At 43.2% G+C, this 23,465-nt stretch overlaps 1 protein-coding gene across 5 annotated transcripts in view; it reads left to right on the top strand.

Moving 5' to 3' along the window:
- NFATC1 (nuclear factor of activated T cells 1) overlaps nt 1-23,465 on the top strand; it is a 116,299-nt gene that overhangs the window by 37,432 nt on the left and 55,402 nt on the right. For all 5 annotated transcript variants that reach the window (XM_061346365.1, XM_061346363.1, XM_061346360.1 and 2 more), the window contains exons 4-6: nt 8,786-8,988; nt 12,135-12,307; nt 15,041-15,181. In XM_061346365.1, the coding sequence (XP_061202349.1) occupies nt 8,786-8,988; nt 12,135-12,307; nt 15,041-15,181 (517 nt within the window). The remainder of the gene's footprint in view (nt 1-8,785; nt 8,989-12,134; nt 12,308-15,040; nt 15,182-23,465) is intronic.

The raw sequence follows: 23,465 nt of genomic DNA, 5'->3' as shown, positions 1-23,465 counted from the left end.
ATTTCATGGCTGTGCTGAGAGCCAGCAGCCACGAAGGCTGTTTTTCCCTGGATAGAAACTGAAATTACTTGTGAGCCAATGACTGAGTGTCCAGCATCTCTATTGCATTAAGATTAATAATTCCTCACAGCATATTTGCAGCTGGAAGTTTTATATAGATCTTTATTCATCATGATGTGAACAGCTGCTCTTTTGCTGCACTGTTAAGTTAAAGTCCAAGTGGCAGCACTGGAAAGTGCCACATAAAACACACTCCTGCTGTTTTCCATTCACTCCTCCTGTCCAGCTCTCACCCTCTGCCCACATTTAGCCTTTTGCAGGAGCAAGCCATCTTATTTTTATTTGTGGACCAGCTCTGACTGCATTTGGATCTTGAAACAGAGTTTGAGTGAATCCAAGGAAAATTAGTTCTAGAAAGGAAAAAGAAGTCTTGAAAGTAGCACAGAAAAACACAGGAATTCCTGTTACATTTTTATTGGAAATAAGTGAAGGACTAAGGGGTAGTAGCATGTATGTTATGTTCCACGGGGCATAAATTGCACACTTTCTTTGTTAACTGTGTCAGATAGAATTTATCAAAAGCTACCACAGCCAGAGGAGCACCTCAGTTCCTAAAGAGGTGCTTTATTTTCTGGGGTTTTGTTTGGTTGGTTTTGGTGGGTTTTTTTGTGTGTTTTATTGTTGTTGCTGCTGTTGGTTGGCTCAGGTTTGCTTGTTCCAGAATTAATTTATTTATCCATCTGTCATTTATTTATTAATTCCGAAGTCTGCTCTGCTGTTTTGAATAGGACGTTTCTCTTTTTTGTTTTGTTTTGTTTGTGCTTTCACCAGAGAAAAGATTGTACAGGAGCATCCGAGTTGCCCAAGTTCAGCACCTCCACTTTGAATCCTCACTGACAAGTGGTCTAGAGCTGAGCTTTGCACCTCATCCAGAAACTGGCACCCACTATTGCATGCCTGGTTGCTGGCAAAGGGAAGAGGTACCAGGTCAGGGTGATGTGCATCTCTCAGTCCTGCGTACGCTGTGGGCTGAAGAAGCTTCCGTCCTTATGGGCTGGAGACCTAAAAAGCACAGAGGGTATGTGGGTGGTATGGCAGTGGCTGAAACATGTACATCTGCAGAGCTTGATGCTGAAGGATGAGAGGAACAACTGGAAAGAGACAGGAATGCTGCAAGACCCCTCAGTGAGGTGGGTGCTGCAGACAAGTCTGGGGTGGTTTGAGCTACCTTTAGTCAAAAAGCAGTTGGTGCAATTGCCCTTTGGTTTGGGAGAGGAGGCTGAGTGGAAAGCTTTTACAATGTCCTATCTCAGCCCACCTGAGGTGCATTTTTCCCTCAAGCCTCCCTTAGCAAAGGAATTCAGAGCCAAGTAGAGTGGTATAGGTTGAGGGAATTTTGTGATGAGTGGGACAGACTTTTTGTAAAATCACAGAATGGTTTGGGTTGGAAGGGACCTTGAGGCTCATCCAGTTCCAGCCCCCTGCCACCGGCAGGGACACCTTCCACTAGACCCAGTTGCTCAAAGCCCTGTCCAACCTGGCCTTGAACACTGCCAGGGATGGGGCAGCCACAGCTTCTATGGGCAACCTGTGCCAGGGCCTCACCACCCTCACAGGGAAGAACTTCCTTGTATCTGATCTAAGTCTCCAGTCTGTCAGTTTAAATCCATTCTCCCTTGTCCTGTCACTACACATCCTTCTAAAAAGTCCCTCTTCAGGTTTCTCAGTTTCTTTTTGTGTCTTTTTTTCCCAGCGCCATAGGTTGCAGGCCCCCTGAACCTTCAGCAGTAGGTCCCTGGGCATTTTCAGCCCAGGGGCATAGAGACAGGGAAGTTCAGTGGCTGCCCAGGAAAGGTCAGCCTCTGATCTTTGCAGTGCGCTCAAGGATAGATGCCCGGATCTCCTGACCTCTCTGCCAGTGCCTTCCCTTCACATGACCGTCATTGCCCACAAGACCAGCTTTTCCCCCTTCCCATTTAAACCCATGATGCAATGGCTTATGTCTCCCACTGCCTCTACCTGGGAACTAAAAGTAAATTATTCTTGTTAAAAATCAAATTGATGGCCCTATTTTTATGCATGCTTGGTGCTCACAGCTAAAATCTATACCCAGAATGTTTGTGCACTTTCTTTATAGTTTGATCTTCAATTTGTTTGTAATAAATCAGGACGCTGAGCACTCGTGTTACTTTTTGAGCCTGTATATAGGTTACATTTTTAAAACATGGCGATTTGTCATTCATCACTGAGCAGTTACTGTAACAAGAAAAAAACTGGCTGCTTAAGAGAGTTAGCAGTAAAGCTATTTAGTGTGTAGCTCCCCAGTCTCTGGCTTAAAAAGACAAAAAGCAATTACTTTAAAAAGTTCACTATTTTACAGGTTTTATCCTGTTTGACATTTTTGAAAGCACTGGAATTACATTCCAAAACACTGATGGGAAAAAAAGGGAAAGAAGCCCCCTTTCCCCAGACTGGGTGTTTGGCCTCATTAATGATTCTTTCCAGACTGACTCAGGCTATTCCATGAGCAGTTCTAGAAATGCAAATGGGACAGATAGTTACATGTTTGGGTGAGAAAATGTAGGTGTTATTCTTAGTATTTTTAGAGTAATAAACGGGTGTGTTTACTTGTTTTCTTTATTATGCACTGAGCGTACAAGGAGCGGGCACACACACTTGTAGATGCATCACTGACATGGACGTTACCGGTGGATATTTTTCATTACTGGTAAGGATGCTGCCCCTAGTAGCCTGCAGAGTCTCAGGCACAAACTACTGATGAGTTTAGAGGATGAATGCTAAGTCCCTGGTAGCGCTCCAGTTTGCTGTTACTGGGAGCTCTGTCCTGAATGCACTGGAACTGGCTCAGCCCTAAATCAGCCACTATGGTCATTTAACGTATTTACAGAGTCAGAGTCTGGAGGAATGCACAGCTGTAGAGGTTTCTCAGTCTTTTCCTGGAACTCCCAATAAGTACATTTAAAAGCTATTAGGTGGTGTAGCTCCCTTTTTTCCTGATGGCACGGGTGGTACCTGGCTGCTGTGTTCTGTCAGAACAGGACCATTCTTTCAGTGGCCTCCAGGAGCCTCTCCAGGCACAGAGGGCTCCTTGTTATGACAGGTAGCTTTCTGAGCATTTCAACAGATGCTTCAGCATGCCAAAAGCATAAAGCACTTGGAAGGGAGCACCCAGAATATTTCAGCTGCGTTTCTTAAAATAAATGCTGTGGCTTAAATAATAGAAGTTTTCCTTGCAGATTCTAGAATAACCACTCATGCTGAAACAGTGTTTGAGTTACTGGATGTGACGTTTGCAAACGTTCCTCAAAATTTGATAACTATAGTGGAGGTTTGAGGAAGTTTTGCCTTTTTTTACCCCTAATGTTCTTGTTAAAAGCATCTCACCTGCTTCTGCTCATCATTTCTTAAGTCTGTTTAATTCTGATTGCCAGATTTCATAGATATGCATCAGGCATGCAGTTGGAATCTGAGCAGACTGTGTATACTCAAATCTGTGATAAACCTCAGGCTATTGTTGCCATGGGACTGAATTAGATACTACCTGGCAGTCGGACGTTGGCTGCAAGGGGTGAAACAGAACTGTTTCCCTCAAGCTTTGCTGACCACCAGAGGAATCATAGAATACTTTGGGTTGGAAGGGACCTTCTAGGGCATCTAATCCAACCCCCCTGCAATGAGCAGGGACATCCTCAACTAGATCAGGTTGCTGAGAACCACATCCATCCTGGTCTTGAATGTCTCTGGGGATGGCATCACCACCTCTCTGGGCAACCTGTGCCAGCGTTTTACCACCCTCATTGTAAAAAATGTTTTCCTCACATCCAGCCTGAATCTCCCATCTGTTACTTTAAAACCATTACCCCATGTCCTATAACAATAGGCCCTGCTAAAAAGTGTCTCCCCATATTTCTTACAGGCCCCTTTTAAGTACTGAAAGGCCACCATAAGGTCTTCATAGACCCTTCTCTTCTCCAGGATGAACAAGCCCAACTCTCTCAGCATTTCCTCACTGGAGAGGTGCTCCATCCCTCTAATTATTTTTGTGGTCCTCCTCTGGACCCTCTCCAGCAGGCCCATGTTTTTATTGTAGTGAGGACTCCGGAGCTGGATGCAGTACTGCAGGTGTGGTCTCACCAGAGCAGAATATGCCTGGTGTTCAGTACTGCGGCATCTGGATGCCCAAAATCATTCAGCCCCAGTGCATGGTGCGCAGTGCATCTCCCCAGGGAAAGGCTGAGATTTGCTTTGGCACCCTGTGCTGAGATGAGCAGAAATCTACTGGTGAGAATCAGGACGTGTTGGTGGGAGAGGACGTTGTGAAAGCGATGACGGAGAGGTGCAGGAATCCCAGGGAAAGCTTGGTGCGGTGAGAAGTCAGCCGGCCGGTGCAGTTTTTCCCTCGCACTTGCGTAAGATGACGTAAGGTGACACAGAGCTTAACTGTGATTGGTCCTGTTCTGGTGTTAATTAGCAGTGACTGCATTGCGTTTGATAGAATTAGAGGAGTGTAAAACAGGCCCACAATTAAGTCTGATTTTGATCTTAGCAGCTTCAGACAATATAAATGCAAATACCTTTTTAGACCAGTTCAAGTGTTTTTAACAGTGTTGCTCAAAAAGGAGAGCACAGTAGTCAGTGGTCAGTCAGCACAAGAAAATATGACCTACTTTCATTTCAAAACCATAACACTGGTCACAGAGGCCTTACTGCATACTTAAGTTTAGTCTGCATCTTTCCTTTGTACTAAATCAGTGACTGCGGTATCCTCACCTTTATTTGGGAAGGAAAACTCATTCAAAAATATCATGCACTTGATCCTTATTTGAAGCTAAATCCTTTTGAACTTTCACAGCAGGGGAAAGTACAGCTCTTTCCACTTGGATCTACATATTGCCAAGCAAAGCAGTGCTTGATAGGAAACGCATATCCTTTATTATGAAGGCTGTAGTGAAGAGCAGCCTTTGTCACCCATACTCAGCCACTGAGTTATTAAGAGAACTTCGGACTGTGTTACACAGAGAAAAAGATAAAAATAGGGTGTCTGACGCATGCATCCCATGTCACACGCCAGGAAACGGAATCATTATACCACCGAGTACAGTATTCCAGAGCATTCGTGGAAAATATGCATGGACGTGAATGTGCAAGATCTTTCCTCACCAAGAAAACTACTCAGTTTCCCTTTCACCCTGTCCCATTTTACATGTCTTGTTGAATATTCCCCTTGCCTGTTGATAAGTCAACAGCCTAGAGCACCACAGCCCTGCTTTGCTTCCACTGCTCCTCTCATTGTCTTGCTGAACAATGGGAGAGCAATGCCACTCTCCTATATTTTGAGGGAGCCACAAAATATTCTTGATGTTCCAGCTGAGTGTAAGCAAAATGCTGCATGTTTTCCAGACACCTACAGCATGCTGAGAACTCCCAAAGCTCAACACTGTCTGTCACAGAAATCATGGGCTGGGTGCATACTCTAAAATAGTCATCCATAGTAGGTGCCCCTTTAAATGGTAATCCTTGCATCGTTTTCTTTTCTTGCTTCTGTTGGCATACCTGCTTATATGACACAATGTAAAAGTAAATAATGTGATGCAATGGGTAAAAGTGAAAGGGAAATACATATCAGAAATCAGATACCTCCTACTGCAGAATACAACATAAAACTTGAGGTGACATGAATGTGGATTTTTCCTGTTTTGAGGGCAGTAAAAGCCACTGTATAGTGATTACATTAGTCTTTCTGGATGTTTTGACAGTTCCCAGCTCTTGAAAACTCGTGTTTGTTCAGTGCTGTAGTCACTACTTGTCTTCAGGTGCAAAAGTAGCTGTCAGGGAGTAAGTAACTGTGCATAATGGATCCAAAGCAAAGCCCAGCACAACTGTATCATAGCATCATAGACTGGTTTGGGTTGGAAGGGACCTAAAGCTCATCCAGTTCTAACCCTCTGCCATGGACAGGGACACCTTCCACCAGACCAGGTTGTTCAAAGCCCTGTCCAACCTGGCCTTGTATGTATGCCAAGGCCTTTAAAAAAACCCCAAACATAAATTTAGTTTGAAGATCACATCCCTTAAAAAAACAGTGCAAAATATGCATCCAAGATCTTACTATTTTCCAGCATGCGAACACTAATCGTGGAAGGGCAGGTGTGCAAAGCTGAGGACTTCGGGTGTTCAGTTGCCTCCTGATAGGAAACCTGTGGGGAAAGCACAAGCTGAGACTCAGCAGTAGGTTATAAGATACAGCAGCAGCTGAGTTCAGATTTAAAGATAAAGCCTGAAATAGCAGAACCCAGTGCAAGACCAACATTTATTTACCCCTTTGCCTGGATTCAGTAAAACATATGGGTACCTCGGTGTGCAATTCTGCTTTTGCTGAATTGGGGTTTGAGTTACTCGCTAGTCTATTTTTACTTTTTAAGCGGCCTTGTAATTCAATATGTGTTTGTTTTAATTTTACACTCTCCATAAAAAGCACCGTCCATGACGAGTTGGAGAAGTGACCGCTGTTAATACATAGAAATTTAATCATCTGGTGTGTCACACTGTCTTACTTTCCTCCCCTGCAACCCTGCATGCCTCTCTTTATCAAAAATACTCCACGATACCTTGCGTCTCCTCCGTCACCTCATCTTTGCCATTGAGAGTCTGGAGATGCCAAGGCGGGCTGAGATCAGCCCAGGCTGAATCCAGGTGACTCTGTGACATGGGGGGACAGGGTGGTGACAAGTGGGACAGTGGTTTCCTTGTGCTGCTGGCTGTGCCAGGACTGTGCCTGGGATCACCTGCCGGCTGTGATCACGCTATGGGGGTTAAAGCCAGAAAACCCTCTTTTTGCGGTGTAGCAATGGTGTTGATGTCAAGGGTTGTAGGAGGTGTGTTCTGTGTGGGGCTGAACTGAGGCTTGCAGCCCATGGCACCCTGCTGAAGGCAGCGTGCATGCTTGGCTCTGCTTTTCTCTCTCCTCTCTTTTGCCAATACCACAGATTTTCAAATTGCCTCTAATGTGTTTTCAATTTGACAATGCTGGTTTGGACACCCCCACCCTCACCCCCCCCCCCCCCACCATATCACAACCCCCAGGCACTGAGCTGCCTTTGTGTGGTGTCTCAGCAATGCAGAGCTGATAAAATACTGTGGTGCAGGAAATGAGTCTCCTCTTCCTGTCCCTGTGTCCTGCCAATATCCATGTGCTTTAGGTAAGGATGTAAATCTTGCTGCACCAAATCAAACAAATCACTTCTGTTTTTCTCCCTGCTCTTCTCACCAAAGTGTGGGATGAAAAATCTGCAGTACACCCAGTTAGTGATGGAAGATGTGTCTATGTACTTCCTTGCTCATGCATTGGTCACTGTGGTACCTGAAACATTGCCTTTAGGCATTCCTGTTGCCATCAGCATGTCTGATAGCAGTGGGAAGGCTTCGTACCTTTTGTACGAGTGTTTGCACTCACCAGAATCTTGCAGTGCTCAAGGAGCAAAAGTGGCTTTTTTGCTGTCAAATGGTAGAACACCCTGGAGAGATAGTTCTTAAGTTACTATGAAGCCACAAATTACTTTATAAGATTTAAGGAGAGTGAAAGCAAGCAAAACACAAATACCAACAACGTTATGATGTGGGTTTCACCACTTGCTTTCAGCTTTATTTAACTTCAAACTTGCATGCACCATACACCAAAAATGTTGCTCCTCATCAAATTATGGTCAGTGGTCTAATCTTGAGCTATCAAATTAGTGATGGTGCAGCAATAGTGTATAACTCATGCCCAAATCCATGTGAACTGTTCACAGAGGGAACTAAACCTGAAATGCAGTGAGCAGGTTCACTCTCTGATGGTGCATCTCCTGGGACAGACACCGTTCCTGGGCTCCCCTCTCCTATAGTTGCTGTATCCTCCCTTCCCTTCCCCTGGGATGAGGCTTTGTAGCTAACTACTGCAAGATAACTGTATTTGTGATACTCATTTCCCCGCGTCAGGCAGCAGTGTTAAGCAGAGGTTGGAGCTGTCCCCAGAGAGCTCCACCCGTGGTCTCCTTTGCAGCAGTGTGAACCCAGAGCAGCTTCTTCAGAAGACCGTGGGGATGAGGTCAGACTTTGCTACTGCTCCCTCCCCAGCCTGTGGCAGAAATAACTCTTGTTGTCATCAGCGTGGTCACTGTAACATGGATGAGGTTCAAGTCAGGCCCAGTAGCTTCAATGAGATTTTTGTGCGATTATAACAAGAATTTGACACACATGGTGAGCTACTACTTGTGTATATGTGATCTGTCTCCACACTGTCCCAGGAGGTATTTACCAGCATAAAAATCAGTTAATGAGGGGACGTGTCATGAGCAGCAACCTGCTGCTACATGAGGGATGACCCGGGAAGCTCAGGGATGGATGAGCTGTGTGTCCTTTCCATTTGCAGACGCTGTTGGTCTTGCCACCCTCAGTAGCGGGAGGGAACATTGAGTTCGTTGTGTTTTTTGCTGAACACCACAGCAGAATTAATACAGAGTGTTCTGTGGATGTGGCAGGAATGCTCACAAGCTCACCCCATCTAAAGTGCCTCAGGTCCTTTAGGATAATGAGACATTTTCTGAGTGCGCCTTTTTATTGTACCAATATTACATTACAGGAAAAATGGGAGGGGGGAACTTAACACATAGCACCTGTCACAAGTTCTCTCCTTGAATTAGGCTCTCCTGCTTATAAAAATTTAATTGATTCCTAGCAGTTTATGTGCTTGGTGCTCAGTGGGCGTTTTCTGTTCTCTTGCCAGCTACATGGTTACTTAGAAAGCGAGCCGCTCACGCTACAGCTGTTCATTGGGACTGCAGACGACCGCCTGCTGCGACCCCATGCTTTCTACCAGGTTCATCGAATCACTGGGAAGACCGTTTCCACCACCAGCCATGAAACAATACTTTCCAACACCAAAGTCCTGGAAATTCCTCTTCTTCCAGAGAACAACATGAGAGCAATGTAAGACCCAGGCACCTGACTCCTAGCAGTTTCCTCTTGGTTGCCTCCCCTGGTTTCTTCCATGTTGTTTTGAGGGGGTTTTGTACACAATTTTCCTTTTCCTATAATTTTTTATTTATGTTTTAAAGTTCTTTCAGTAATAGTAGGTTTTCACAACTTTGCCAGGACAAATTGCACCTAATCAGCTTAACAACTAAAAGAAGTTCACAAATATTTATGACAACTGATTGCTTTCATTCTAAAGTTTCAGCCAATGTGCCTATTTGCCATTTAAAATAAGTATCTCAGTTACCAAGCTGTAAATATCTCCTACCTCAGCTCCTGCATTTAGTTTCTAAATATGACACCTCTTGCTCCTATACGCACTAGCACAAGGAGCAGGGCCTATTAAAATTTATCTTTGGATGTCAAAGGAAACTCTTAGCATTACCGAGTACCCTAGAGTATTTTTTTAGACTAATAAATCCCCTCATTTCTTACGTAATAAAAATCAGCAGTATTTTTCATTACATCTGTTTAGAAGCAAAGTTTCTAGAAGTAAGAAGATGAGTAAAGGTGATTCATTTTACAGACTGAAGTTATTAAACTGGGGTAAGTTCAGTCCTATGCAGAAAAACAGGCAGGGATGTCTTAGGATCTCTGAATTGGTAGCAGTCTGAATGATAGTAAGGGTTTTGTAAGTCCATTACACACAGGTATATTTCATTCAGGATTCAGTATATAACTGTTCAAATATCCCTCTGTGTGTGTGACCTACATGAAAGCCTCCACATTGTTTAATCCCATCCTTTCTGCCCGCTTTGTTCAGATGCTCCCAGACCTTATCTGAGTTGTCTTCCCCCTCACTGAAATGATCCTAGTGCTTATCTGAAGTGTCCACCTTGGGAGGAATTTGTGTGTGCTTGAATGCATCTACAACTCTCAGTGCATGTATAAATGTGAATGTATTCATACTTATATATAGATACATGCACCTTTGTGTGCATATGTAGGGAGATAGAAAGGTAAGTAGGCAGATAGACAGAAGGCAAGCAAGATATCCTGGCACCACCAAACTGAATACCACGGGAAGATCCCAGGTAGCTTACTAAAATCACAATTTCACTCCTTGTTATTCATACAGTTTTCCACGCCTTAACAAAGTGAAAAATGGTGTCAGACACCTGAAGTCCTTCCACACATAGTGGTTATTAGAAGCTGGTTTGCAGTGTCATGTAGAACATGCCCTGGAGCACCTCATGTAAATAAGAAGAGCTAGAATGTGTTTAGCTGCATTGCCAGCTGGGCTTAGGGTGATCACTCAAGACCTGAGGACTTCTTGTCAGTGCACTGCGTTAAAAGTCATGACAAGCCTGCAGAATTATTGGCCTTATTTGCTGTTGTCCTAAGCTGGCACAACTCCATTGAGGTTATTGAAATTTCACTAATTTGTATCCACACCATATTTATTTGGCCTTTTATTTACCCAGTTTCAATCACAATCACATTTTTGGCCGTGTAGGAACATTATTGCTGGTTCAATCATCTTTCTCCCTAGAATAAAGGTAGCTACACAGTTTGGAAGCCAAGCTGAATATTTTCATGATATGCGTGCCAGATTGTAGTAGTGCTCTCTCAAGAACCACAAACAATGCTTTGGCATATGTACGCCTTACACGTCAGTAGTCTAAAACCTCATGTAGCACTAACAATGAGTTGAAATCTGGAGCCAAGGACTTTTCTCACACATACTTTATGTATTCAGGCCTTGATTCAGTGAAACCCTGAAGCTCATCTGCACGTTTAAACTTTTGTACATTTAGTTACTCCCACTGATTTTAGATTTTAATGCCCATGACTTTGCAAGCCTGAATTTAAATGCTGCTTCTCCTCTGAACTTTACTGGCTCTGAACTAATTGTCATTAAGTATTTTTTCTTTATTTTACAAATGTTGCTATGGGAGAGAGAATATTGAAAAGCACACTGTTTATTCCGTATGTCATCCATCTTTGTGTAGAATTTTGACATGGGTGCAAGTATTCCATAATTCTTACGACTTCACCTCCTAATATGTTTGGTTTTGAGAAGCTTTAATACTTTTATTAGTTTCTTTGATTGTATCAGCAAGGGCCTTTTTGTTATTCTGAAATGCATATTTTAGAAAAAATGCAGATCAAAACCATGCTGCCATAGTTCTTGTTTGCAGTTTGCTTCAGAACAGAGCTTCAAAGGTCTGGAGGGGGAATTAAACTCTTTGAATGCAAAATAAAATTAAACTATGCATATTCAGTGTAATAAAATGCATGCCAGAGACTAGTACCCAGAAGAAATTGCCATGTAGGCTTTGTAGTCGCGGCCAAAGCAGAGGTATTTTTGCAGTGGGTTTTTCAGTGTGTATGTTTATGTATCTTTTGTTCTGGGAACTTTATTGAAATTTGCGTTGACAAAAATCCTGACTTCTAAACTCATCCAGAAAAAAACAGAGAGAGGTCAGAAACAGTAATAGTTCTAGCTGATGTAAAGCATGTTTTTCGCCTAATGTGGAGGGAGGACTCTTAAGTTTAGGTTTTTTTTCAAGCAGAGCTTCAGCTCATCACTCAGCTTGGAAGTACTTCCAACTTATTCAAGTACAAACAAATTGACAGTAGAACTGACCTTGGAAAGAGATGTGCTCATTAATAAGCATATTCAGGACTTTGCCCTAGAATAAGAATCATGTCAGTTTTTTCTCCAGATTAGCTGTAACAAGTGAAATTATAAGCAAGCCTGTGTTTTAGGTTAGTAATACTTTGTGTGCCTCCATCTCATCCCATTGACTTTCTAGTCTTGCTGCTTTTTTGGGCTTTGGTTGATCTGTAAGCTCCATTCTTACAGGATGTGTTAGGGAGGAAAAATCTTTTAGATTTTCTTCCTCTGGGAGCTGAAGTAATATCCAAAATTCATGTGCCTAACAGCAGCCACTACCTTTTACTACAGATAACCCCGATTTAGATACCTGTGGATGCAACAACTAGACTTAACAAAGTCTGATGTGTTCAGCCTGGTCCTTGGGTCATGCCTGACTCAGATTTTATGTATGTATAAGAGAGGGAAGATACTACAGGTTCATGTCTTCCTGAAGTCTGCTTGAAATGAAATTAATTGCTCTGTGTTTCTTCTTGGATAGCATTGACTGTGCTGGGATATTAAAGCTCCGAAACTCGGACATCGAGCTGCGCAAGGGAGAGACAGATATTGGTCGGAAGAACACGCGCGTTCGGCTGGTCTTCAGGGTTCATATTCCACAAGCCAATGGCAGGACCCTCTCCTTGCAAGTAGCCTCCAACCCCATTGAGTGCTGTAAGTAGCAACAAACATCCTTATTCTTGTCACTGTGCCACCTCACATGCTGTCTTCGTCCACTGGCATGCTATACAGTGATTTTGCTTTACCTGTCTAGTCAGTGAAGCTGAATTTCTTTTCAAAAGTACATGGTTTTTGTTGAAGAGTAAATACCTGTGTCTTAGAACAAAAAGCGTAGCTTTGTGCATTGATTTTTATAGGAAACAATGCACTTAAACCTAAAGTAGAAGGCACTTTAACTAATAGGTAGACCTGGGAGTGACAAGGCTTTTTTTTTTAATTTTTGGTGACTCCCTGTCACATAGGCAACTGCTGTAGGAGTTTTTAAAAACAGCCGTCATGTCCTATTAATTCTCTTGTCTCTCCATCATAAAGCAAAAACCAGCAAATGAAACCCCAACCCCTTTGATGAGGAGCTAGCAGTATAGTAAAGCTGACACACTGGCACAAGCTGCTTGCGGCTTCAGAAAACCTCCAGAAACAAGGTTTCTGCACTGGGGTCTCTTTGATTGAGCAGACTGCTTTTCATCAGATGCACTGGAGCACCCTCCAAAGACACCTAGATCATTCTTGCTTCGTAAGCCTCATCAGCCTCCCACACACAAAACAAAACCTATTTGCTTTATGCAGCTTTAACGTTTCAGCAGAAGTGGTGAAAAACGGAATTTCAGTCAAAGTCCTAATGCTAATTTGTTCAGCTGGATGGACTGAAACAGGTTTTTAAGGTTTTTTTGGATTACATAAAGTAGATATTTCTGATGCCAACAGGTAGGGATTGACTTGAGGGGCTCTTCATTAGGGACTGCAGTCATAGGACAAGGGGTAACGGGTTAAAATTTAAACAGGGAAAGTTTAGATTGGATATAAGGAGGAAATTCTTTACTGTTAGGGTGGTGAGGCACTGGAATGGGTTGCCCAAGGAGGTTGTGAATGCTCCATCCCTGGCAGTGTTCAAGGCCAGGTTGGACAAAGCCTTGGGTGATATGGTTTAGTGTGAGGTGTCCCTGCCCATGGCAGGGGGGTTGGAACTTGATGATCTTAAGGTCCTTTCCAACCCTAACTATTCTATGATTCTATGACTTAGCATCTGGCAGGTATGTTGGGGGTGAGGCCTGGGTGGGAGAGCAGAGAGCATAGGAAGGAAGGCTTCATCATCCCTATATCCACACATGCTAGAAGGTTGTGTCTGCACTTGTCCCCACATCATTGCCAGGCTAGAGTCCCACACAACATGTCTGGCAGTATTTGATCTCTTGGAGACATGGGTCATTAATAGTGAGGCTGCTGAAAAGAGCAGCCCTGCATTCCTCTTGCAAAAGCCATGGCATTGGTGACATACTTTTAGACCAGTGACAGTACTCCTTCCTTTTCCTTGGGTTAGCACCACTGCCTCTCTAGTAGTCTGAGTCTGCAAGAGAAGCAGAAACCATAGGAAAGGATAGTGCTGTTAGACAAACAGTGATAGCTTCTCTCCTTCACTGAAATTCATTTAGATAAACAAATGAGCACTGGCAATGGGAAGGAACTTATATTAATATAAGCCTAGTTATTTATGAAGGATAGTGGAGCTGCCTTATCTATAGGAATACATAGGTATAGGAATAGGAAGGTATATTTCTTATCAGGTAGACTGGCAGAAAGCCCTTAGTCCAGGATATATATGAAATGAATAATTTCCCCTTTGTTTCTTATTCAAGGGCAAGTTCTAGGCTAACAGGCAAAGCACGACTATGTGATGAGTCATGGTTTCATCCTGGTCCTGTTGAAGTTGACGAGAGCTTTTCAGTTGCTACATAGCAGGATAAGGCACAAATTGAATGCATCCTGAGATGGTCTGTGCAAGGGTGTCAAGCTCAGGAAGACACTAAATATGAAGTTTGGATTTGTATCAGTGAACTGCAGTTCTGAGGGTTGTGTAATGAGCAAACGCATGGTACATTCCTACTGGAGGAGTGGAAAACAGGAGAAAAAATAAGGGCTAGTGTTATTTCCAGTGCAGAATGTGGAACAAGCTGAGGTCAAAAACTTCATGCATCTCTTAGTGCATGTGACACCAGGAGGAACCATGTAATCTGGATAAAATGTCACGTCATTCCTTGAAGCACAGCCATGCTCACTCTGTGTCCCAGTTGGGGGGGATAAAATATGTGCCACGAGAATACCGGCTCCTGTTTGCATGGATCCACGTGTGCTTTGGCACTCAAGTTCTGATGGAAATATGCTCTCTAAACTGTGAGCTTCTGCTGGACTGTGATACGCGTGGCTGGTGCTGCTGCTGCTGCAAGACAGTTTGCAGAATTGACAATACAGTGTATAGTGACTAAAACACATTTTGGACATGGATGGTCTATCTTGTCATGTGTTTCTTACAAACACATGGAACGTATATTATAGATTACATAAAATAAAATTATTTAAAAGAAATGAATTTCATTAAAAATGCACTTTTTGATATAGTACAGATGAAACTAAGTTTTAAAACACCTTTGTGAGCCTTTTGAATCTGTACTGCTATGTTTGATAACCCTATTGTTTACGATCAAGGCATTTGAAAACCAACGGTATTTCCTGCAAACTTTCTGACCTTTCTTTGTTTCTGCATCAAAGTCAGCTTATCTTATGAGGGTAGGCATTAGGTTACTTAATAATGCAGTATCTACTTATTTGTGTGTATGTGTGATTGTGTTTGCTTTTTTACTATCTTTTAAAATCTGCTTTATAACTCTCCAGCTCAGAGATCTGCCCAAGAACTGCCTCTGGTGGAGAAGCAAAGTACAGACAGCTTTCCTGTTATTGGAGGGAAAAAAATGATACTGACTGGCCATAACTTTCTGCAAGATTCCAAAGTCATCTTCGTGGAGAAAGCTCCAGGTATGTCTTTTCGATCTAGACTCCAGTCTGCCTTTTCTCCTCAGTTTTAAAATCTCTGCCAAATGATGAAAGCATAAATATGGTAATGACATTTTCTTCTGCACATAATATGTTTTCCATGTCACAGGGCAAAGCTGTGAAAGCGATCTGAGCTGTGCCTTATGCTGAGGTTTCACACTATGGCAGGTGTAGTTACAGGTAGACAATAGCGACATTGAAAGTCAATATTTGGCATTAGTTTTTGTAGCAAACTGTGGCTGTATCCTGTAAGATCTGTGAAAGGAGTTCAAAGCCTCTAATGGCATGTCCTCATAAAACCTGCAAGATCAGGTACATCATGCTAAATCTGTCTAATTTGTGGAAGAGGGAGCAGTGCTGCTGCTGGTGGAGTGTGTGTACATACCTGTGTTACCTTCTGTGGCATTCAAGACGAGTGGCATTTACAAGCTGATGTCTGAGAAGGCCTTGCAGTGCACATGCATTCATTTGAAGGGTATTTCCGTCTTACTTTGAGGACTGGAGAAGGACTGGACACAATTGACACCTCCTAACCCAGCAGTGCATTGGTGTTGGGGCAGTTCCTCCTGGGAAACGGTTCCAGGCCAGGCTGAAGCAGGGCAAGCATCATGGGGTGGGAGCTGGGGCTGGAGCAGGAGGTGTCTGCACAAGTGGTGGGATGTGTGCAGGTGCAGTAGGTCACAGGGTGAAAGTGCATAATGCGAATGCCCCCCGTGGGAAAAGGTGGTAGGAGCAGAGCTGTGAGTCAAAGTCAGGCTCTGAAACGAGATCGTTACGGGTAGTTTTGAGTCTTGTTTTGGAAAGGGTTTCCGTGGCGCTGGCACAAGCCATGGATTCCTCAGCTGCCAGCTGAAACCCCCCTGAACTTTAAACAGTCTTGGGAGCTCCTCAGGCTGCCAGCATTGGCTTTGACACTGAGACCATTTAACCCTTCCTTTCCATGAGGTTCCCACACGGTTCTCCTCCCCGTGGCCCCCACCAGCACTGCAGGAAGCAGAAAGGGATGCCAGAGTGAGCAGGGGAGGTTACAGAGGCAAAGGCATCCGAGTCTTTGGGCTCAGTGAGCTCAGAGGAAGAGCAGAAGAATTCCCTGAAGTTCACCAGCAGAGTCCTGGTTTAGTGAGGTTTCAGTCACCATAAATGCACATGGGGCAGAGGTGACCACGAGCCAGTCAGCACGATTCCTGTGACCCCCAAGTACTACACGGCTGGGCTGTGGCTGTGAGATTAGCAGAACAATCTGGTTTTGTTTCTTATGAAGTTTAAACAAAAAAAGGAAAGAAGGTGGTATTGCAATTAAAATCATCTGAACTCTGCTCTGCATGGCATGAGGGGAGGGAAGAATGTGACTGTCTATTTTATATTTAAACTTTTTGCTGCACAGAAGTGGGTTAGTGTGACATGTCAGGAGCAAAGTCCTTGATCTGTCTGTCTCATTACAGGAAGGAAACCATGTTAATGTGTGCTTTCCTTCACAGGTACTTTCTCTCCTCTTCCTTTACTAAGTTGAATCACCCACCAGCAGGTAGCACAGTGTGGATTTGGACACTGTCGCCCTTAGGACTAAGTACACCAAATGCAGATGTTCACTGTATAGTTTTAAATTACAAAAATGCAAAATAGAGCCAGCCTTGTACTTCTTAACCAGACAGATACCTCCCTTGAGCAAAAGGAATTTGAAGCTGCCCAAAGACAGCATAAAGGTAGAAAATAATTTATATAAGTGACATTTTCTTAACATTGTGGAAAAGATGGAGTGTGCTGCTGCACACACTGTGTGTACTGATGAGGAAGAAAGTGGTTGAAAGGACTTGCCTGTCACCCTGAAAAACTCTTGGGTATATGGGTTGACAGGATGGACCAGAAGTCAGCCAGTGAGCTGCTATCATTGAAGAGTAATCCAAACCATTAAGCCAGTATTGAGAGGTCTGATTTGAAACTGGCCTGCCTGGTTTTAGTAGTCTAATGGTAGATTTGTTGCAGTTGCAGGGCAATGCAACACTCATGGAGGTACAATGCAAGAGCTGAGCCTTCAAAGCCGAGAGTGTTCAGCATCTGCAGGACCTGCAGTTGTGTCACTAGGAATGGCACACAGAAAGCTAAGTTGCTGGCTGGTCCAGGCTGAGCAATTTCTAGGGCTTCTGTGACAAGTTATGGGCTACACTGGCAAACACAGCTCAGTGCATTAAAAGCAACCGAGCACGATGCATCGGTGTTTTAGTGTCAGACTGCTCCAGCTCCATTTTTGAGCAAGGTATTTAATGTAAAATGAACAAGCATTAGCAACCTTCACTTTTGTAAATCAACGCAGTGTTTCTTTTCCTTTCAGCTATTGTGCATCTATTAAAGTAGGTCAAGAACTGGAACACCAGCATAGTTTGTCTTTCTCTTAGAAAGCTAGTTATGAACTTCTGTGATTAGCTGGAGACATGCATTAGTTTTGCTGCTTTTGTTTTTGATTTCAAAATGTTAATCACGTTCCTAGTGGGTAGCAGCCAAACACAGCTATTACAAAGTAATAGATCATAGGAATCACTGCACTCATGAAGAGAACATATCTTTTATATAAAATTTAAGCATTATACTGCATGAGCTCATGAGTCCCCACTCAGGCAGAGTCCTCACTCAGGCAGAGTCCCCAAACGGGGAGGCAGTCTCTGGAAGCTCATCTAATTCATGCTAGTCTGCATACTTAATTGGTTAATGCAGAGTTTGCAAACACTTTTTGTTTGCTCTTTTCCCCCTCCTTTCTGTCTTAATAATTTCTTTAAGTCTGCTGAGTGCACTGTGGTCCGCTGAATGTTTTTTCAAGCATAAGTCTCAAGCTCTCCATCTTCAGGGCTAGCCCTCAGCTGTTCTGGTCTCTGGAGGAATGGCATTATCCTGGCCTCCTTGCGTGGGGAGTCAGTCTGTGTAGTGACTCATACAAGAGGGAATCCCTGAAGAATGATCAAATCAATCCTTCAGCCCGGGAGGCAGCAGCTTGGCGCTTTCAGCTTAACCCCTTACTGCCTGCTTTTTAGCTGAGAAGCACATGAAACAGAACAGAAGGTTGCAGCCCTGTGACTCTGCATGTCACAGAGGAATAAGGCGGCTGAGAGATGGAGGCAAGACACACTGAAAGGACATGGGAGAAGCACTGTGAAGACCTCCGCTGAAAAGAGAACCCTTCACAGTGTGGTCCAGCACTTGGGCAAAAGGCAACCCTTTGGATAAATAATGAGTCTGTTCAGAAGTGGACTAAAATTTGCTCAAGCCTTTTACAGTACCATTAAAAAGTTCTCATGTTGAAACGAGTCCTTATTTTACAGGATTTTGGTCAATGTTTTATTGCTTGCACATGAGACCATATTTTCCAGTGATGAACAATGATATCAAATGAGTGTCCAAGAAACCTAGTGGTAGTAAAAATGTGAATGGTGAATGTGCTTTGAGGGGTTCACATTCTTAAATTCAGGATTTCCTTACACTGGGGAGTTCCACGATGAGTCTCTTACAAATGACAGTAATAATCGTTTTTCTTACCTCCTTTCACTTTCTGTCTGTCTTTGTAGTCATGCTTTTCTCTTCCTGAGTTTCAAAAGGGTCTTGTGAGATTGCGTGTCATGGTTGTTGGGTGGTAGGTTTAGGACATCCAGTACTAATCTGTTTGTCATCAAAAGAATTAGTACTTTCTAAAACATTTAAAAGTCTGCAGCTTCTTACCAGCAAGGGCCCTTGATGTCTGTAGGCAGGTATTTGCTGTAGAAGCAAGGTGTGCATTTTAGTTACAACAGTAGATGAAGTGAAGCTGATGTTTGTTATCTGTGGGAGAAGGTTTGGGGCTAGGAGGGACAAAATGTGTCCTTTCTAACACATGCATCTGCAAGAGCACAGATTGTGATCTGGAATTCTAATAAAAGGCATTGATTTACTTACTTATCTTTTTGAAACTTCTTGTTTCTAGATTATAAATGTACCACGACATAAAAATCTTGAGGGAAGTTTAGAAAATGCAGAGGTATTTGGAGAGTATGTTTTAAGGACTATATATCTGTTAGCTGCCTTTTTTTGGTAACAGCTTCTGCAAACTGTGTATTATTTTCAAAGCTAGTTTTAAGGACTATATATCTGTTAGCTGCCTTTTTTTGGTAACAGCTTCTGCAAACTGTGTATTATTTTCAAAGCTAGTTTCTCAAAGGTAATGTGAGTTACTGAACACAAAGCAGCACAAAAGCCTAACAGAAATGACCAGACTTCTGGCTCCTAGTGTATCAGGTTATGATTCGTGATCTATAAAATAAGTGTGGTGGAAAAATCCTAGTTTCACTCAGTTCGCAAAGTGTTTCCTGTAACCGACAAATGAAAGCATACTGATAAGACATAAAGCAAATAGCCCTAGCACCGAAGCACAGGAACATTGTGGGGTATGCCTTGTTGGCATGCCATAGGATTTTGCAGAATTGACCAGGATGTTTTGGGATATAGAGTCTCACACTAAGATCTGAAAGAGTTAATCTACCCTGAAAATCAGTCCTTGCTCAAAAATTGCTCCTTGCTCTTATAGCTAGAATGGTTTTGGCGCTGGAACTAGCTCAAGTATTTCTGAACTTCATGGATTTGGCCAAGTCTAGACATACCTAAGAGATCAGGTTAAACTGACTGAAATTTTCATTATTAGCAAGTTGCAAGCTGTGGGAAGAAATAGCTATTTAGCGTGTTGTTACTAATTGTCATTCAGTTGAGTTTCCACTAGTTAAGTTAGAACTCCAAACCCATTTCTCTGGTTTTGTGCTTAGTGACCAGAGGTCAAGGCAAAGTTTTAAAGAGCAAAAAGGCAGAGACGTAACACCCAACTTCACTACAGGAATAGCTTCTCGAATAACACTGACTTTGAAATTCTGATTCTGAGTTGTTAAAGTTGAAGGCCATTTTGTTCTGGTCAAAGACGTGCCTTTGAGCTTTCTTGTGACACATGCCCCTCCCTCAAGATGTATTGCTCTCTTTGATGGATGTTAATGGAGTTCATGATTTATAATGCTGTATCTCTGAGTAACTCCAAGCTTACAGGCTTCAGGGGTTTTGAACATATTGTTAATTACTCAACCTTCAAATCGACAGTGATCCTAACACCTACACGCTCTGTAACCTAACTGCATAATATCATCAGTTATTACGCTCAAAGCATTTGAAACTCAAGTTCCCAACAGACAGAGAAGTAAACAACATCTAAGCAATGCTTCCTCCAGGGATTATGCTCTTTTTTAATACTGTCAAACAGGGTTCTTAAGATTTAGTTACTGCTTCAAAGTGTTCATTCTGCTGTTTTTATTTTGTTAAATGGATTTTTGTATCAAAACTACCCCTTTTCTCTGCTGGAGCAGGTTTTGCATTTAGAACATGAAGGTGCTGATGTGGCATGATAATGGTTGTACTAGAGAAGATGAAAGATAGCTGAGTGAAATCACTGATTTTTTTTGTATTTATGCCAAAGGTAATCACTCTTTTCTGTAAGTATTTCAGATGGGAAAACTTACCGTTTGCCTCCCATTAGACATGTGGTCAAGAGTGGTCAGCCAAATGTTTGCGCAAAGTAAATATGATATGGAAAAGAAGGAAGCTGGACGAATTCAAGTGTTTCACAGGTTTTTTGTTCCTCTCAAATTTCACTGTCTCTGGCAAAGATTACTATCAGTTGCTGCTTTAAGGTACAAATGTTAGTCTGAGATACTCAGGTTTGTTTCCCCCATGTTGTGTGAGCAAAAGTTACTCTTGCTGTATATAGCAGGTAGCTCAAGTGCAGTATTTTAGCTTCAGGAAAACTTATAAAAAGTTTTGGAAAATGATATGTTAATGAAACATTTGATTGGCATGTGGATGGAACAGATGCGTTAGGGAAGCATGTGGGCTTCTTGGTTTGACTCAGCTACACTTTGGAGCTCAGGGTTTGGAGTCTGTTTTGACGTGATGTGATGTGATGGGGAGACGGGTGACCTGAGCCTTGGCAGAGCTCCATTTGGTAAAAGATCTTACATTCTCAGAGATCTTTCCATTGCTCTTTCCATTGCCAGTAGCAGTCACAGTTTGGGGGGCAACTGGCCAAAAAGGGGTCATGTTTCACACTGGTAATCGTACTGTAGCTCACATAATAAATAAGCAAGTGGCAGAACTCCCTTTCCCCCTCTAGTCAGGTGGACAGATACTACTTAATTTTGTCTTTATCTGTCTGTTTTTCCAAGTCCAGGACACACGTTCCAGTTGGCAGTGAGTGGTTGCACTCTGACTCATGCGGAGTGAGGGTAAAAATTCTGGAAACTAGATAAACTGGAAATTTCAAAGGCATACAAGTTGGGAGCACAGAGTTCATGTGAAGGTCACTTGAACCTATTTCCTAGAGATGTATTGATAGCTGAAGGGGTTTCTGGCTACTGCCCAGAAATAGATATCCTTGGGCAAGTAGTGTCATCAAATGGTGGAGTCATTTGATGGTGGAACCCTTTCACACGCATGCAAGAAGAGTGATGTAGCTTGTAGGAAATGTCAGCACATTTCAGTTTTTCCTGGCTGTTTAGTCTAGGGAATGGTGAAGACAGAATGGGACAGCAGCCATACACATGAGGTGGTATCAGTGGCAACAAGCCTCATCCAGGGTGTTGCTCTCACAGTGAAGAATGAGATCAATCAATCACAGATACTTAACTGTAGACAACAGAGAAATAAGGAATAACCATATGGTCTCTAGTTAAAAGTCACTTGTCTGAGTAATCCTGTAAATTTTTAATTATTACAGAAACTGTGACTGAATGCTTGAAATTTGTCTTTTCATGTCTTTGCCAGGCTAAGTGGCTTCAAGCATCCCTATCTGTGCAATCAAAGCTTTGTCTCTGAACTTTCATAACTATCACAAGTTTTCAGATAGTTTTTACTGTTACTGTTCCAGTAGAACTCTCTGTCCAAACACACAGGAATTTACAGCCCTTACCAGAGCACTGAGAGTCTAATGAAGCAATCAGTGCCTAAAGACAGGAGGGGAAAAGAGTGGGTTGACCTTGTGTGGCTGCCAGGTACCCACCAAGCTGCTTTTTCACTCCCCCTCCTCAGCAGGACAGGGGGCAGAAAATAGGATGAAGAAGCTCATGGGTCAAGATAAAGACAGGGTGATTGCTTACCAATTACTGTCACAGGCAAAATAGACTCTGCTTGGGGAAGATAATTTATTACCAATTAAAAATAGGATAGGGTAGTGAGAAACAAAGACAAAACTAACACCCACCTTTACCCCCTCGTCCCATCCCAAGTCAGATTTCACTCCTTCATTCACGACTTTTACCTCCTCCCTGAGTGGTGCTGGGGAGCAGGGAATGCAGCTGCAGTCAGTCCATAACAGCTCCTCTCTCTGCTGCTCCTTCCTACCCACACTCTTCCCCTGCTCTAGCTTGGGTCCCTCCTGTGGGTGACAGTTCTTCATGAACTGCTTCAGTGTGATGTTCCATGATGTTCAGTCCTCCAGAAACAGACTGCTCTGGTGTGGGTCCCCATGTCCACAGTTCCTGCCAGGAGGCCTACATCTTCATGGGCTTTTCTTCACAGGCCACGGCTCCTGCCAGGAGCCTGCTCCAGGAGCATGGGCTTTGCACAGCCTGCAGAGTAGATGTCTGGTCTGGTGTGGTTGTCTCCATGGGCTGCAGGATGAGAGCCTGCTTCACTGTGTCCTTCTCCACAGGCTGCAGGGGAATCTCAGCTCCAGTGCCTGAAGCATGTTCTCCCTCTCCTTCTTCACTGACCTTGGAATGAGAGTATTTGCAGGGTGGTCCCTCTCACATATTGTCACTCCTCTCACAGCTGTTACACAACGTTTTTACCCCTTCTTAAATATGTTGTCAGAGAAATGCCATCAGGTTTGCTGATGGGCTCAGGTTTGGCCATCTGGTTCATCTTGGAGCCATCTGGAGCTGGATCTGTCTAACATGCACGTAGCTTCTGGCACCTTCCCAGAGGACACCCCTGCAGCCCCACCACTACCAAAACCTTGCCACATAAACCAGTACAAGGGGATACTTCCTAAGTACTTAGTTTTTGGGGAAATGTCTAAATCTCTTGGAAAAGCACAATTCATTGTCTTCTGTTACTTCCCTGGCATCATTAAGAGATGGTTTGGTTTGTGTCTCAGGTGGGCATCACAGGAAGAGTGGGGAGAACTAGGGGAAGAGGAACATGTTCATTTTAGGTCTGTGGAGGGACTAAGACTGCACCTTCAAAAGCAATGTGTAAGAAATTACAATGACAT

This window comes from Neopsephotus bourkii, unplaced genomic scaffold (assembly GCF_033783945.1).
Source record: "Neopsephotus bourkii isolate Nb327-2 ecotype Australia unplaced genomic scaffold, CSIRO-AGI_Nbou_v1 NB_272, whole genome shotgun sequence".
In the NCBI taxonomy this organism is placed as follows: Eukaryota; Metazoa; Chordata; class Aves; order Psittaciformes; family Psittacidae; genus Neopsephotus; species Neopsephotus bourkii.
The sequence above is the reverse complement of the archived record's forward strand: the minus strand, read 5'-3'. Positions and strand labels throughout refer to the sequence as shown.